Source organism: Mastigoproctus giganteus, chromosome 3 (genome assembly GCF_048544385.1).
Source record: "Mastigoproctus giganteus isolate SK-2022 chromosome 3, ASM4854438v1, whole genome shotgun sequence".
NCBI lineage: Eukaryota > Metazoa > Arthropoda > Arachnida > Uropygi > Thelyphonidae > Mastigoproctus > Mastigoproctus giganteus.
The window spans coordinates 16,592,486-16,606,415 of NC_143577.1; the positions used below are offsets into that span (position 1 = coordinate 16,592,486).

General features: G+C 38.9%; 1 protein-coding gene across 5 annotated transcripts in view; it reads left to right on the forward strand.

The window, feature by feature from the left end:
- The window catches only part of LOC150087743 (exonuclease mut-7 homolog), a 146,862-nt gene that overhangs the window by 32,075 nt on the left and 100,857 nt on the right, over positions 1-13,930 (forward strand). For all 5 annotated transcript variants that reach the window (XM_090370113.1, XM_090370116.1, XM_090370115.1 and 2 more), the window contains one exon: positions 8,674-8,771. In XM_090370113.1, the coding sequence (XP_090226239.1) occupies positions 8,674-8,771 (98 nt within the window). The remainder of the gene's footprint in view (positions 1-8,673; positions 8,772-13,930) is intronic.

Below are 13,930 nucleotides of genomic sequence, written 5' to 3' on the forward strand. Positions count from 1 at the left end.
AAATGCAACTTAATTTGTATTATATAAGGTAATAAAATTAATTTATTTTATTTTAAAATTATCTATTTTTTTTTTTTTTTTTTTTTTTTTCAATGTTAAATTTATCACAGAACAAAAAAGAAGAGCAACCTTACTTGCATATCTGATTATGTCAGTTGCTACATATTCTGGACAGCATATGTTGTGAATGTGATTTGCTGCTATAGGCCCCTCAACGTGGGCACCTGTATGTGGTGAGGGGACCTCCCAGTGATGCTGCTGGTTTTCCAGATTAGCATCACTGGGATTTAACGCCCATACCTTGGTTCCAGGGTTACATCATTGGAATCCGGTGTGTGCAGCCGTGCGCCACGACCTGTGGAATTTGGAAAGGAGGATCCTGGTGGTTGAGGGGCCCAGCCTTAATACACCACTTTGGCCCCTGCTTTGACAAGGTGGGTGGTCCCGGACCGGCTCGACTGGGATTAATCGGTGGGTGGTTCATACTGCTAGGGTCAACTGTGTTCCAATAAGTCTCCCTCCCTTTGGTCCTGGGATGGGATCAAGGCTTATTGGAAACGTGGGTATGGTGCTCCTAAGCGAACTTGGCATCCCATTCGTGTACGCAGTACCTGCTAGTTCACGAGTGGGCGTCCCCTCATAGGGCTCCGTGGTGGGTGAGGTACTTAGGGCATCGTAAATTTTTATCTTACTCATATGAGTAATTTAAATTCTATTTCTTTTGGGGCCCCCAACAAGACCCCTACCTAATCGAGATGAAACCACAGAAAACACCTCTGCAAAAAGAGCCAGAACTGAGGATAAACCACCACCATCAGTGACACTGCTTTTCCTCATTCTCCATTCCACCGGAGAGCAGTCAATTGGAAAGATGTCACCCTTCTTTATCCAAAAAGGATTAGAAGGGTTGGCAGGATCACCCAAATCTGTAAAATGACTGCGTTCTGGCGACCTTTTGGTCGAAGTTATAAATATAAAACAGGCGGAAAAAATCCTGAAAGCTACATCAATGGGGGGAATACCTATCACCATAACCCCCCACAAAACTTTGAATGCTTCACGAGGTGTCATTTCAGAGTGGGACCTTCCTCGTGTCTCTGAAGAAGAGATCTGCTCTGAATTGAAAGAACAAGGAGTGACGGCTGTCAAAAGAATATCAATGCGAAAGGATGGGAATCTTGTCCCTACCCGAGTTCTCATCATAACATTTAACACCCCACGGCCTCCAAGTTCTATCAAGGCAGGATACTTAAACTGCCCAATGAGGATTTATATTCCAAACCCACTGAGGTGTTTCAAATGCGAAAAATATGGCCACTCACAAACAGCTTGCCGTGGTAACCCTGCCTGTGCTCGATGTGGTGCAAAAGACCACGAGAGCAAGGAATGTTCAACTTCCAAACCGATCTGTGTAAATTGCCAACAAGAGCATCCTGCCTACTCCAGATCATGCCAATGGTGGAAGGATGAAAAGGAGATCCAAAAACTGAAAACAGAGCTGAATATCTCCTACCCAGAGGCTAGAAAATGCATACAACCAATAAATAGCGGGAAGCCTTCATACGATCAGAAGGTTTCTGCGAAGTGCACTATCGGTACACAAACAGAGATGACCGTACCACCAAGAGTCATTCACTCCGATTGCATGCTATTTATTGAGTTCACAACAGTCCACCAAAAAAACACAGTCAGCTGCCACTCCTATATCCATACCTCCTAGTGCTCCACCACTACCAAAACCAAGTGGTAAAAAAGAGCAACCAATAATAACAGAAACAATGGATGTAGAGGACAAGGAGGTACCGGACGAATCAGTTTTGGAACTCTTTGTGGAGGAAGAAATGGACACCGTCCATACTTCCCAAAAAGAGATAAACCCAAGACTGATAAAAATAAGCCCTCAGCAACTCAGAAGCCGCCTGATGGACCCGCCAAGCCAAAATAATGGCTAAATTCCTACAATGGAATTGTCATGGATTCCGGCGAAATATTGATGACATCAAGGCCCTCCTGCAAAAGCACGAGCCAGTTTGCTTTTGCTTGCAGGAGACTTACCTAAAGGCAAACGATGATCCCACCATGCGTAACATCTCAATTTTTCATAAGGATAGAATTGCAGATGGTCCTGCTCGTGGAGTTGCTATCCTTGTGGGCAACCAGAACCCAGTTCGGCCCTTGCTAATTACAACCAGCCTAGAGGCTGTTGCAATTCACCTTACAGTGGGATTTTTTATTAACCTTGTGCTCTCTTTATTTGCCACCTGGGACTGACATCTCCCAGGAAGACCTTGATGATCTTGTAATGCAGTTGCCTTCCCCTTTCTTACTTCTCGGGGATTACAATGGACATAATACCCTGTGGGGTAGTGCTAGCATCAATGGAAGGGGACGAGTCATAGAGCGTATGCTAAATGACAATGATCTCTCCCTTCTAAATATTGGAACAAACACCTTCTTCCACATACCTACCCGTACGTTTTCTGCCATTGATCTATCTATCTGCTCCCCTTCTCTTCTCCCTTTACTCACTTGGGAAGTGGAGGAGAACCCATATGGACGTGATCACTTCCCTGTGATAACCTGCTTACACACTGGGAGACCATGTCTTCCTTTTAGGTTACCACGGTGGAAGTTTGATCAGGCTGACTGGAGTGCCTTTCAACACCTGGCAAATTTTGACATCTCTGCAGTCAATCAGGAGCCTATCAATGTTGCAGTCACATACATAACATAAAATATTGTCCATGCAGCTGCAACTGCATTTCCTTAACTTCTCTACTAATGCTGGCATACCCCAAGGTTCAGTTTCTTTCTCCCATTCTTTTCTTCTATGTTCATGACTTCCTTCCATTGACCAGAAATCTTACTCATAGTTTTGCTGACAATATCAGATTGCATTCAACCTTCCAGTTTGAAAAACTTTGGCCTTCACAAACATCTTCAACTTCTGAAAAATACATTACAAATTTCTTAAATGTTGATCTCCAGGTAATTCTCCAGTGGGGCAAAGATAACTTAATTGATTTCAATCCTTCTAAAACTCACTGTGTTTTATCTCGCAAAAAAGATTCTTCTGCTCCTATGCTTATCTTTGATGACACTTAGATTTCTAAACAAGATCACATATCTCTGTTAGGAATTATTCTGACTTCTAATCTCTCTTGGCATAAGCAGATCACCTTCCTCTTCATCTAAAAAACTGGGTTTCCTCTTTCACTCTCAATGTTACTTTTCTTACAAATAGCTAACTTAGTGTACAAATCTCAAATCAGCCTTACCTTGGAATATTGTTCATGCACCTGGGGGCCACCCCAGATGCTTGAACAATATTCCAAGGTCGGGCTGTCTTCTAGACTCCATTTAAACAAAGGCAGTTATATTAATTAATTAGCATTAGCATTAGTTGAGGCATATGATGAAAAAAAAAAACCTTCCCATTTCACCCATCCGGTCACTCCAAATGTTTGTCTAGTTCATTCTTAAATTTATTTAAGCTATCAACTTCCACAACAACAGATGGAAGTCTGTTCCGACAATCAACTATCCTGGCTAAAGGCAAACTTCTGCACATCAATTCTACAACTGTCTTTCCTTAATTTGAATCTATGCTCACTCAGGTTCTTAATCTGAGCAAGTGGAAGTATCCCATCAGTGTTTGGCCTACTCAATCCATTCAAGGTCTTATATACCTCAATCAGATCACCTTGCAGGTGCCTAGTCTCCAGTTGCTGCAACTTTCAGAACTTAAGCCTCTCTTGGTAAGAACACCCTTTGTTCCTCTCACCAATCTTGTTGCCCTTCTCTGTACTCATTCTAGCAACTCTACATCCTTCCTAAAATGAAGCCTCCAAACTTGTATGCAGTACTCAAGGTGTGGCCTGACCATTGCCTTATACAAGGGAATAATCACCTCCTTGTCTCTGCTAGCAAAATTCCTATATATCATTGACAAAATTCCATGACTGCTCTGGCAGCCCATCTACACTGCTCATAGAACTTCATATCTGACTGCACAATTACCACCAAGTCTTTTTCATTCTCCACCTCCATAAGTGTAGTACCATGCAGTTGGTACATTTCTCTTGGGTTACTGCACCCCATAGGCAGTACTTTGCATTTGTCAATGTTAAACTTTAGTTGCCACTTCTCAGCCCATCTGCCTAACTTTTCTAGATCCTATTGCAGTGGCATAATTTCTTACTGTCATTAAGCCCACCTGCCTAACTTTTCTATTGCAGTGGCATACTGTCTTACTGTCATTAATGACAGCAGAAGTAATTGCAACTTATAAGCTTTAAATGTGTCCGTAGAATACACTGAACTGTTGTTTGAGGCACATGCAACATACAGGTGTATCTGTATGTGTACTTTTGCAGCTTTTACTGAAAGGCTCTTGTTGCATGTTGTCCTGTTTTTTTTAAGCAAAAGCTCCAGGGAGTTTCATTAAGCCTAATATACCTTCATCAATATTACTGATAAATACACAAAACAACAATGTCCCCAGCACCAAACCCTGGGGAACTCAAACTAATAACATTAGTCCATGTGGAGCAGTCTCCATTTATTACCTCTCTTTGTCGTCTCCCACTCACCCATCTCTTTATCCATTGCAGCAACTTTCCCTTAATGCCATACTGCTCCAATTTGTAAAGCAGTCTTCCATGTGCAACAGTATCAAAAGCTTTCCTGAAATCCAAGTATATGATATCAAAATTATTTTTTGCATCCAATTCCTTTGTGACCACATCATAGTATCCAATCAAATTGGTTAGACAAAACGTCCTCTTAACAAACCCATGCTGTGTCTGAACTATTACTGCAGTCTTGTCTAGGTGATCCTGCACCACTTCTTTAACCAGTGACTCCATTATTTTCCCCAGAGCAGAAGTTAAACAAACAGGTCTATAATTATTTGTGTCACCATTTGAACTCCCTTTGTGAATTGGGGATACATTTGCACATCTCCAGTCCATGGGGACCTCACCTGAATCTAAAGATGCTCTCATAATTATGGCTAAGGGTTTGCTAACTTCCCTCGCTGCCTCCTTCAATATAACTGGATAGATTCCATCCCCCCCCAGGTGCCTTTTTTATGTTTAACTTCAACAATTTCTCCTCCACTTTGCTCTCTGTTATTACAAAATCATTTCGCTCCCTGTTAGAGTTTAGTAAACTTCTGTCCTCCCCTTCCTTAAAGAATTCCTCATGTGTGAATGTAGATGCAAAATATTCATTGAGTTTGTCAGCTCTCTGAGCAGGATCATCAACAGTTGAACCACCAACATTGAGTGGACATAATTAAATAAATCTTTTTTGTTTTTCTTTGCATCCTTTGCCATGGATTTCTCGTTATCAGCCTTAGCTTGCCTAACTTCCTTTTTGACTTGATTACAGACTAGCTTATATCTGCCATATTCTTCTGTGTCAATAATTTATATGCATCCCACACATTTTTCTTCTCTGCCATGGGCCTCATTAGTTCATTTGACATCTGTTTAGGTCTAAATCTTCAACAGTATTTACATCATGAGTTGATCCCACTGTATAGAATTTAAAAACTGTCTGAGATCTCTGTTGTCACCTTTATGAAAACAAAAAACCTTTCCTTTACCCTTGGTGGTAGTACATCTCTAAGTAAATCTCACATGGCTCCCTCTGGTTACCTCTTGAGCATGTTTCTGTAGAAAACAGTCCTCCAATAAATCCACAAAAGTTGCTAGTGTGCAAGTGACCAACCTACAAGTTCCTGTCAATATCTAGAAAGTTAAAAAAAAAAAAAAAAAACTCATTACAAGATTAGGCCCCATTACCGGCCTACTCTAGTATACAGTATACCATGCAAAAATTGTGACGTTGTCTACGTAGGATCCACCATGGGAGTGGCACAGCTTCGAGCAAAACAACACGAAGCTTCAGTGCGGGCGGGTCGTTCAAATGCATCGGAACTTTCGTTCCACGCCATAAATGAACGACATACATTCGGCTTTAATGAAACTAAAATTATAAATATTCAACACAACTACTACAAACTACTTATTGCAGAAACCTTAGAGATGAAACTACATGCAACTTCAATCAATATCCGTAGGCCATTCCTATTGTCCGACGTTTGGTCGCTTATACGCATGCATGAAGAACAAACACTACAACATAAGACAAAAGTTTCGGATTAATTGTGAGTAGCTCTCTTCCTGTGAACATGACACCCCGAAAAGTTCTAGTCCGACTTAGACCCCTAAATTTAACTCAAAATTCCTGCCACAGCACCAAAAAGAAAAAATCGATCCTTAATTATTAGCCAGTTTAGACCTCCAAAATCTAACTTTATGACAATGTCTTGCAAAATTGATATCGCCTTCCCCATGAATTATTAGCGAGTTGGACAAGGAGAGTTGGAAAAGAAGCTTCCTATATCTAAAATAAAGGTAAGCCCTGTTGATTCATAATATAATAGAATATAGGAAATATCGAGCACTTAATAGCTCTCTAGTATCAAATCTGTTTCTCTGCACAATTGTTTGTTGTTCTCATCAGTCATTAGGCCTATAACACACTCCTACTCTCATTTTCCCTTTCCCAATGCTTATGTCACACCAAACTGACTCAACATTGCACTGTCCACCCATATCAACTGGATGCACTTCCTTAGATTTTATGTGTTTCTTAACTAACAGCAGCTTAACCCCTCCTCCTTTCCTACCCTGTCTATCCTTTCTGTACATATTGTACTCCCCAAATTCCAATTCTGCACTGCTTATATCTGTGTGACACCATGTCCCTGATATCCCAACAATATCTGCCTTTGATGTCTTGATCAGCACTTCATATTCATCAAATTTATTTACTATTCTTTTAGCATTGGTGTACATGCAAGTATACATGCACCTGTTCTTACTCTTAGTTACCCTAACACAGCCCATGTATTTGCTTGTTCCATGATGACTCCCAGCAACCTGCTGTCTAGGCTGCTGCTCATTACAATAGAAGCAGTGCAAGAATCACTTTCGCCTCTGCCTGCAGTTACTGTTAATCATTTAGTCTGTGAATGCCCCTAAGCCATCAATTTTCCGACCAACCTAACACTGCCTTGATAGCATCAGCAAATATTCTTGCACCCTTTCTATTTAAGTGTATCCCATCCCTGTAGAAGCAGTCTCTCCTGATAGTAAGCACAGACCACACTGAAAAAAATTCTACCCCTAATGATCCATCTCTAATAAAATCACTCCATTTTCTGTCTTCTTGGTGTTCTATTTCTGCTGCATGCCTTTTCATAGTTACTTGCATGGGCACTCTTCTGAATTGGCATCTGTAATTCACTGTCTTTCAAAGCAGTCTGCATCCTTTTATTGTCCAACTTTAGATTCATAGAACCAACTTTTCTTTTTCCTCATTTATTCCTTCAATTGCTGTTTTCTGGAACAATTTCCCTTCATATGTATTTCCTGAAAATTATAATCTGCAGTAATTGAAGTCAAATGTCAACAAGCATCTTCTTTCTTTTTCTCAACCTTTAACCCATGCTGCATGGTACTAAATACTGAAGGTTCTAATTATTTTCATGCTTGGAGTTTTAATAAAAAAAAAAAAAAAAAGTTCAAATGTGTGCATATGTATATATTTCTGCCTATTATATATATACATTTTTTAAAAATAAATCATGGTAACAACTGCTTTTCTCTCCATAAGGTCAACAGGAGTAATGAGAATAATAATAAAAAAAAGTGTAAAAAGTAGACCTGTGTTATGTTATTCTAGAATCGGAGGCAGTACAGATAAGATATCATGCCATTGGTAATTATATATAAAAATTATAGTTGCTAGGCACTTGTAAGAAGACCTGATTTGAAGTTTTTAAATCATTAAATGGATTGAGTAAACTTAATGATTGTGGCATTGTATATCAGATAATGCACAGAAGGGAACATGAAAACTCAAATTGATAAAGGATGGCTGTAGGGTTGGATTGGAATACAGTTTTATTGGCACATTAGCAGCTAAGGCTATGTGCCAAGACATGGTTATAGAAGTTTAAAAATTAAATACATAAATTCTGGTAACCTCTGAAAAAGGTTACCTCATCACTAGTCATCTAAGGGTTAAAAAGTATATGTATTAAAAATATACATTCGTTATTTTATATACATTTATATAAGTTAATAAGTAGTAAAAATTTAAAAACAGCTTACACATTGTCAGATAAAATCTGACTGACTGTATAGGGTTCAGTCAGATGGATAAAAGCAGTAAAACACATGTCATTAATGGCTGTAGGATAGATGTGTTATTTTGCTTTCAGTCAGAGAGTAATTGATTGCTGGAACAAACTGCCATTTGGTGTTGTGGAAGTTGGTAGTTTGAATAAAGTTAAGGAAGAATTAGAGATATTATAAGATAGAATAGACAGATGAAGCAGGTAGTGTTATTTTATTTATTGTTATTCTTTTTTTTTTTTTTTTTTTGTTGCTGATGCTATATAAGCTTGCTTCATTTCACTATTTGCCAGTACTGCTACTACTGCTGCTAGTAATAATAATATATAACCAAATGATAAAAAAACTGTTTATGAACTATATATTTAATTATAGATGATGATCCTAAAATTTATTAATAGTTGAACCTTTATATTGAGAAATGTTTTCATTTATTATTTAATCATATCTTCTTTTACAGAAGGCTAAATGTACCTGAAGCGAAAAGAGAAACGTTACAACCACGCTCCTTATATAAATTTATTTCTCGTCTTTTAAAGATTTTCAAAATCTCTCCTGGTAAGTCAAATAATAAAATTATCACAGCAAATAAAGTTATTTTAAAATATTATTCTAAGATAGGTTGATATATTCATTATACTTATTCTAACTTATCTTGCTTTTTTTCCCCTCTTAAAATAAAAAAAATAAAGATATACAGCAAATATAATTTACAAGACATTCAGAAGGAAAGATATATGGGAAAGTTTAATGTTTTTATATATCTCTTTCAAAAAAATAAATACTAAGTGAAATTCATTAATTTTGCAAGATAAATAGTTAATTAATGGAGCAGAAATTGAATTGAGTATGAATTGAATGATTCAATACCGTATTCAAAATTATGTGTTTAGTGTTACTCTAGTGCACTGTTGTTACTCTAAGTAACAACAGTCTTCTCCTTCGGGTGAAGCGTTACTTATTCGAAGTAGTGCAATGTCATGGCAACTCGTCGTGAAGGTATTCACAATATGAGATGTAACTTAAACGATGCCTCTATTGCAAATTTGCTAATTTATATTTAGCTGTGTCTAAATGTTGCAATTGCACTAAAATACACATAGTGTTTAGTGTTATTCTTTATGTTTATATATGAGTGACAATGCTTCAAATAAAAATTGAAACCGTTTATTTTATTTAACTTTTATTATTATATTTTTTCGCACATAATAATCCTGATGGGGAGATCCCATTTATTATAATACAATTTCTGATTAGTATTCTTTGAAATTCTTAGTATTAGAATTTTTATTAAATAAGATTAATAAGTTAGATTCAAAAATTTTCATTTCAGATTATACACATCAAAACTATTTTTAAAATAATGTCTGGCATTAAACCATTATCTGTTAAATTATATCAACTTGTATATTATCTCTCTCTGTCTGACTGTCTGTGCATCCTTACTGATTGTGGGAATTATGTTGTTGAATATATCTGCAATTTTCAAAGTTCAGAGACTATGAGAAAAGGAGGATTAGGTTCCTAACTTGCATAATATTTCTGTATGAATTATATTTTAATATTACTATTCAGAGGGCCTTGTTCCATTTTTTTTTAATTGATAAAGAAGCAAACTTAAGTTATTTATATAAGAAAGGAAAAAGTATTTTTGTGTGGTAATTGCTATCTCAAATTGTGAAGCTACTGCAAGTTGCCTCAGTGTTGCATTACAGAAATAAGCAACATTCTCTGTGAAGAAAGGTATAATTCTACCTATTTGTAATGTATTTTCAGTGATGGCTAGTGCTTATTAGCATCTCTTTAGTGGTGCTAAAGAGATGCTAATAGTCAGGTCAGGTCATCATTGCAGCATCTGACAGCCCAGCATTGATTTAACTTATGAATGTTTTTGTATAAAATGTATATGTGAAGAGTGATATATACAGGAATTACAGTTGTACCTGTTGTACACTTACACCATGTTGAATTAGAAAGAATATTTTGGAAAACATTTAAGAAATTACACAAAGCTTGCTGAGACTTGGGAAAGATCTGTAAGGCTCTGAGAGGTGAAAATAGTAAAATGAATTAAACTGAAATGTTCAGTTATAAATGATACTAGAACTAGGGATCATAAATTCAAATTATGGGGAAAGAGGTTTAGACTAGATTGTAGGAAGTTTACTTTTAGTCAGCAAGTGCATAATTACTGGAGTAAGTTATCTACATGGTTATTTGATTCTGACAGCTTGGGAAATTGAAAGTGTATTAATTATTTTTAATACATGTGTTATAATTAATTATTTTTATTTATTTTATTTTATTTTTTGTGTTGGTACAGCAAAATCGTGGGCTTCCTTGCACCATATAATGAATACTATCTTATCTTAGCATTAGTAGAGGCATACGTTGCAAGAAAGCAAGCTTATGCAGCATTAGCCCCCCCTCCCCCCAATTTTTACCCCTCCATTCGTTCCAGGTGCCTGTCCATCTCAGCCTTAAATTTATTTAGGCTGTAACTAAAGATGGAAGTCTGATCCACCAATCAACAAACCTGCTGGCTAAAGGCAAATTTCCACAGATCTATTCTACAACTGTCTTTCCTCAGTTTGAATCTATGCCCCCTCGGGTTCTTAATCTGAGCAAGAGGAAAAATCCCATCAGCATTCAGCTTGCTCAACCCATTCAAGGCCTTATACACCTCAGTCAGATCACCCCACAGGTGCCTACTCTCCAGGTGCTGCAGTTTGCAGAACTTAAAAGCCTTTCTTGGTAAGAGCATCCTTTTGTTCCCCTCACCAATCTTGTTGCCCTTCTTTGTACTCGTTCTAGCAACTTTACATCCTTCCTAAAATGAGGCCTCCAGACCTGTACACAGTACTCTAGGTGTGGCTTGACCATTGCCTTGTATAATGGGATAATCACCTCCCTAAATGATGATTAAGTGCTAGCCAGTAAAATCATTTAATTACAAATAGATACTGAATATCTTTGATTACAAATAGATACTGTAGCTTTCAAGACAAATCGTGCCTCTTTTTCGACAGAAAAAATTGAAACTTAATTATTCTAACGGACCCAGTTATGTGTGCAGCGAGGCATGCGAGGGCACGAGGTAGGTCATTCAATCATTAAACTGGTGGTCATTGTTGCTGCACAGATGTGCGCAGTTTTTCTCCAGTGCTTGTCTAGGCATAAAACGGTTGTCTCTAAGATGGGGTGTAGTCTCATGCCTTTGCAGCAGTTCATGGCTCTCGAATTGCCCAATATATTGAGTGACTCTAACCAGAGGTGGTGACGAAAGTGTTGGGAGTGGTCAATTATTTCCTAGTCCCGCTTGGGATTGAGGTCGTGGTGGGTGGACCAGAAGTGTTCCGCAATTGTGGACTGGTCTGTCTCAGCAAGGTGAATTGCTCTGTCGTGTTCTGCAAAGTGGTCTTGAAGACGTCTCAAAGTCTCTCCTATGTAGCAGCTGTCAGTCTTTGCAAGCTATGCAGTATATTACACTGCTGCATAAGAGAGGGGTGACAGGGATCTTTACGCTGGAAACTAGAGAACGTAAGCTTCTACCAGGCAACTGCACGCATTTTATGCAGTATTCTCTGAGGATTTTCGAGATCTGGTCCGATGCCTGGATAATAGGGAATGTAGGCGGTAGGTATATTGGCCTGAGTTGGTGGTGGTCTCGGCTGGACACTGAGCTCCTGTGCTTGCAATAAGCAAATAAGCACTTGTCTAATACGTGCGTTGGGTAGCCACAATTAATTAAGTCTGTCCTCACTCTAGAAATCTTGTTGCACCTAGCTTCATCTGTGCTGGAATGGCTCCAAGCTCTGGAGAATAGACTCTGGAGAAATGAAATAATTGACCACTCCCGACATTTTCACCACTGCCTCTGGTTAGAGTCATTCAATATATTGGACAATTTGAGAGCCATGAACCGCTGTAAAGGCATGAGACTACACCCCATCTTAGAGACAACTGTTTTATGTCTAGACAAGCCTTGGAGAAAAACTGTGCATGTCCCTTGTTCGTACCATCTGTCGCCAAGTTAACCGTATCTCTGATACTTATCGTTCGCGACAACAACGGAAATTTGTTAATTTAGACAGAGGCCAACTCCTCAAGAACGAACGCCCATTCAACTAATACGGCGTCCTTCGTTCGTTCTAAATCTGAGCAGCACACAACTAACCATGGAGCAGCTCAACGTCTTGACCGCCGGTATGAAGTTTGCCATTGTGCCATCGAAACCACCGATCACACAGCTCGCTATGGGAGTAGAAGCTAGCATTACCAACCTCCCTGAAGAAACTGCTAATGAAATCCATTTCAAAACAGCCGCCATCCTCTGAAGCACATGGCCCACCTGCTCAAACCTTAATCACTGTCAGCATGCCGCTCTTTCCTCTATAAGAAAGGACAACACCATTGTCGTGCTTCTCGCTGACGAGGGACGTTGCACTGTCATATTAGACCGGTCAGCCTACTGAGAGAAAGCCCTGTTCCTCCTACAAGACCCCAACGTATATGAACCTGTGACAGATCCACCCATTAAAGTCTTAAAACGGACATCTGGAATCATGCGTCAATAAACTTGTCTATGCATGGTTTAAAGCAAAGAAAATTTCTGCTCCAACTCAGCAGCTTCTTCGTGCCATGGGCTGGCAACTGCCACAGTTTTATGGGTTACCAAAAATCCATAAGCCAGGTGTTCCTCTCTGGCCTATAGTGTCCTGCTGCAATGCACCTACATATGAACTGTCCAGATATATTTCATGACTCCTCACACCTCTTGTAGGAAATACCACCCACACTGTCAATAACAGCGGCGAATTCATTCGCCTTATTAAAGAGCTCAATTTCTGACAATGCTGTTATGGCATCATTTGATGTAGTGTCGCTATTTACATCAATCTGTCCAACAGGCCGTACACTGCACCAAGAGGCTCCTTGAGAATGACTCAGACCTTCCAAACAGAACATCACTGTCCACTGATGACATGTGTACCGCCCTCAACCTGTGCTTGTCAAGCAGCATCTTTACCTTTGAAGATTCCGTATACCAGCAAGTACATGGCACTGCTATGGGCGTCCCTGTTAGTTCCGTAGTAGCTAACGTCGCCATGGAAGAATTGAAAGAACAGATATTCCTGAACCCACCAGTACCTATTACAACATGGTGCAGATACATCTTCACCGTCATCCCACTTGGCTCTGAAACAACATTGCTAGAATATCTCAATTCCCTGTCTGTGTTCATCCATTTCACTCTAGAGTTAGAGGTTAACAGATCTCTCCCATTCCTGGATGTCCTAGTAAAACGCGTGGGCCCATATCTAGAAACGTCAGTATACTGTAAGCCTATGTGGTGCGGACAGTTCACAAACTACAGATCTGGCCATGCTCCCAGTCATCTCAACAGCACTGCCCACACTCTAAAATTTTCCCTACCTCTGTTTACATGGTCCTGAATGTCCAAATTCTCTTTTACAGTACCTGAATGTCCGAATGACACTGACATTTTGGACAGTTTCAAAAAAAAAAAAAAAAAAAAAAAAAAGAAAAGAAAAGAAAAGAAAAAAATTTAAATTTAAGAACTAGCGACAATACCGATGACGAGAGAAGGAAAATAAGGACAATGAAGGTATTAATCCTTCTAAACATGAATTGTTGGCATTTGGCGAAAGTGAAGCTAGAAAATTGTCAATTAGGTTACAGTTAAATGAAAGAGA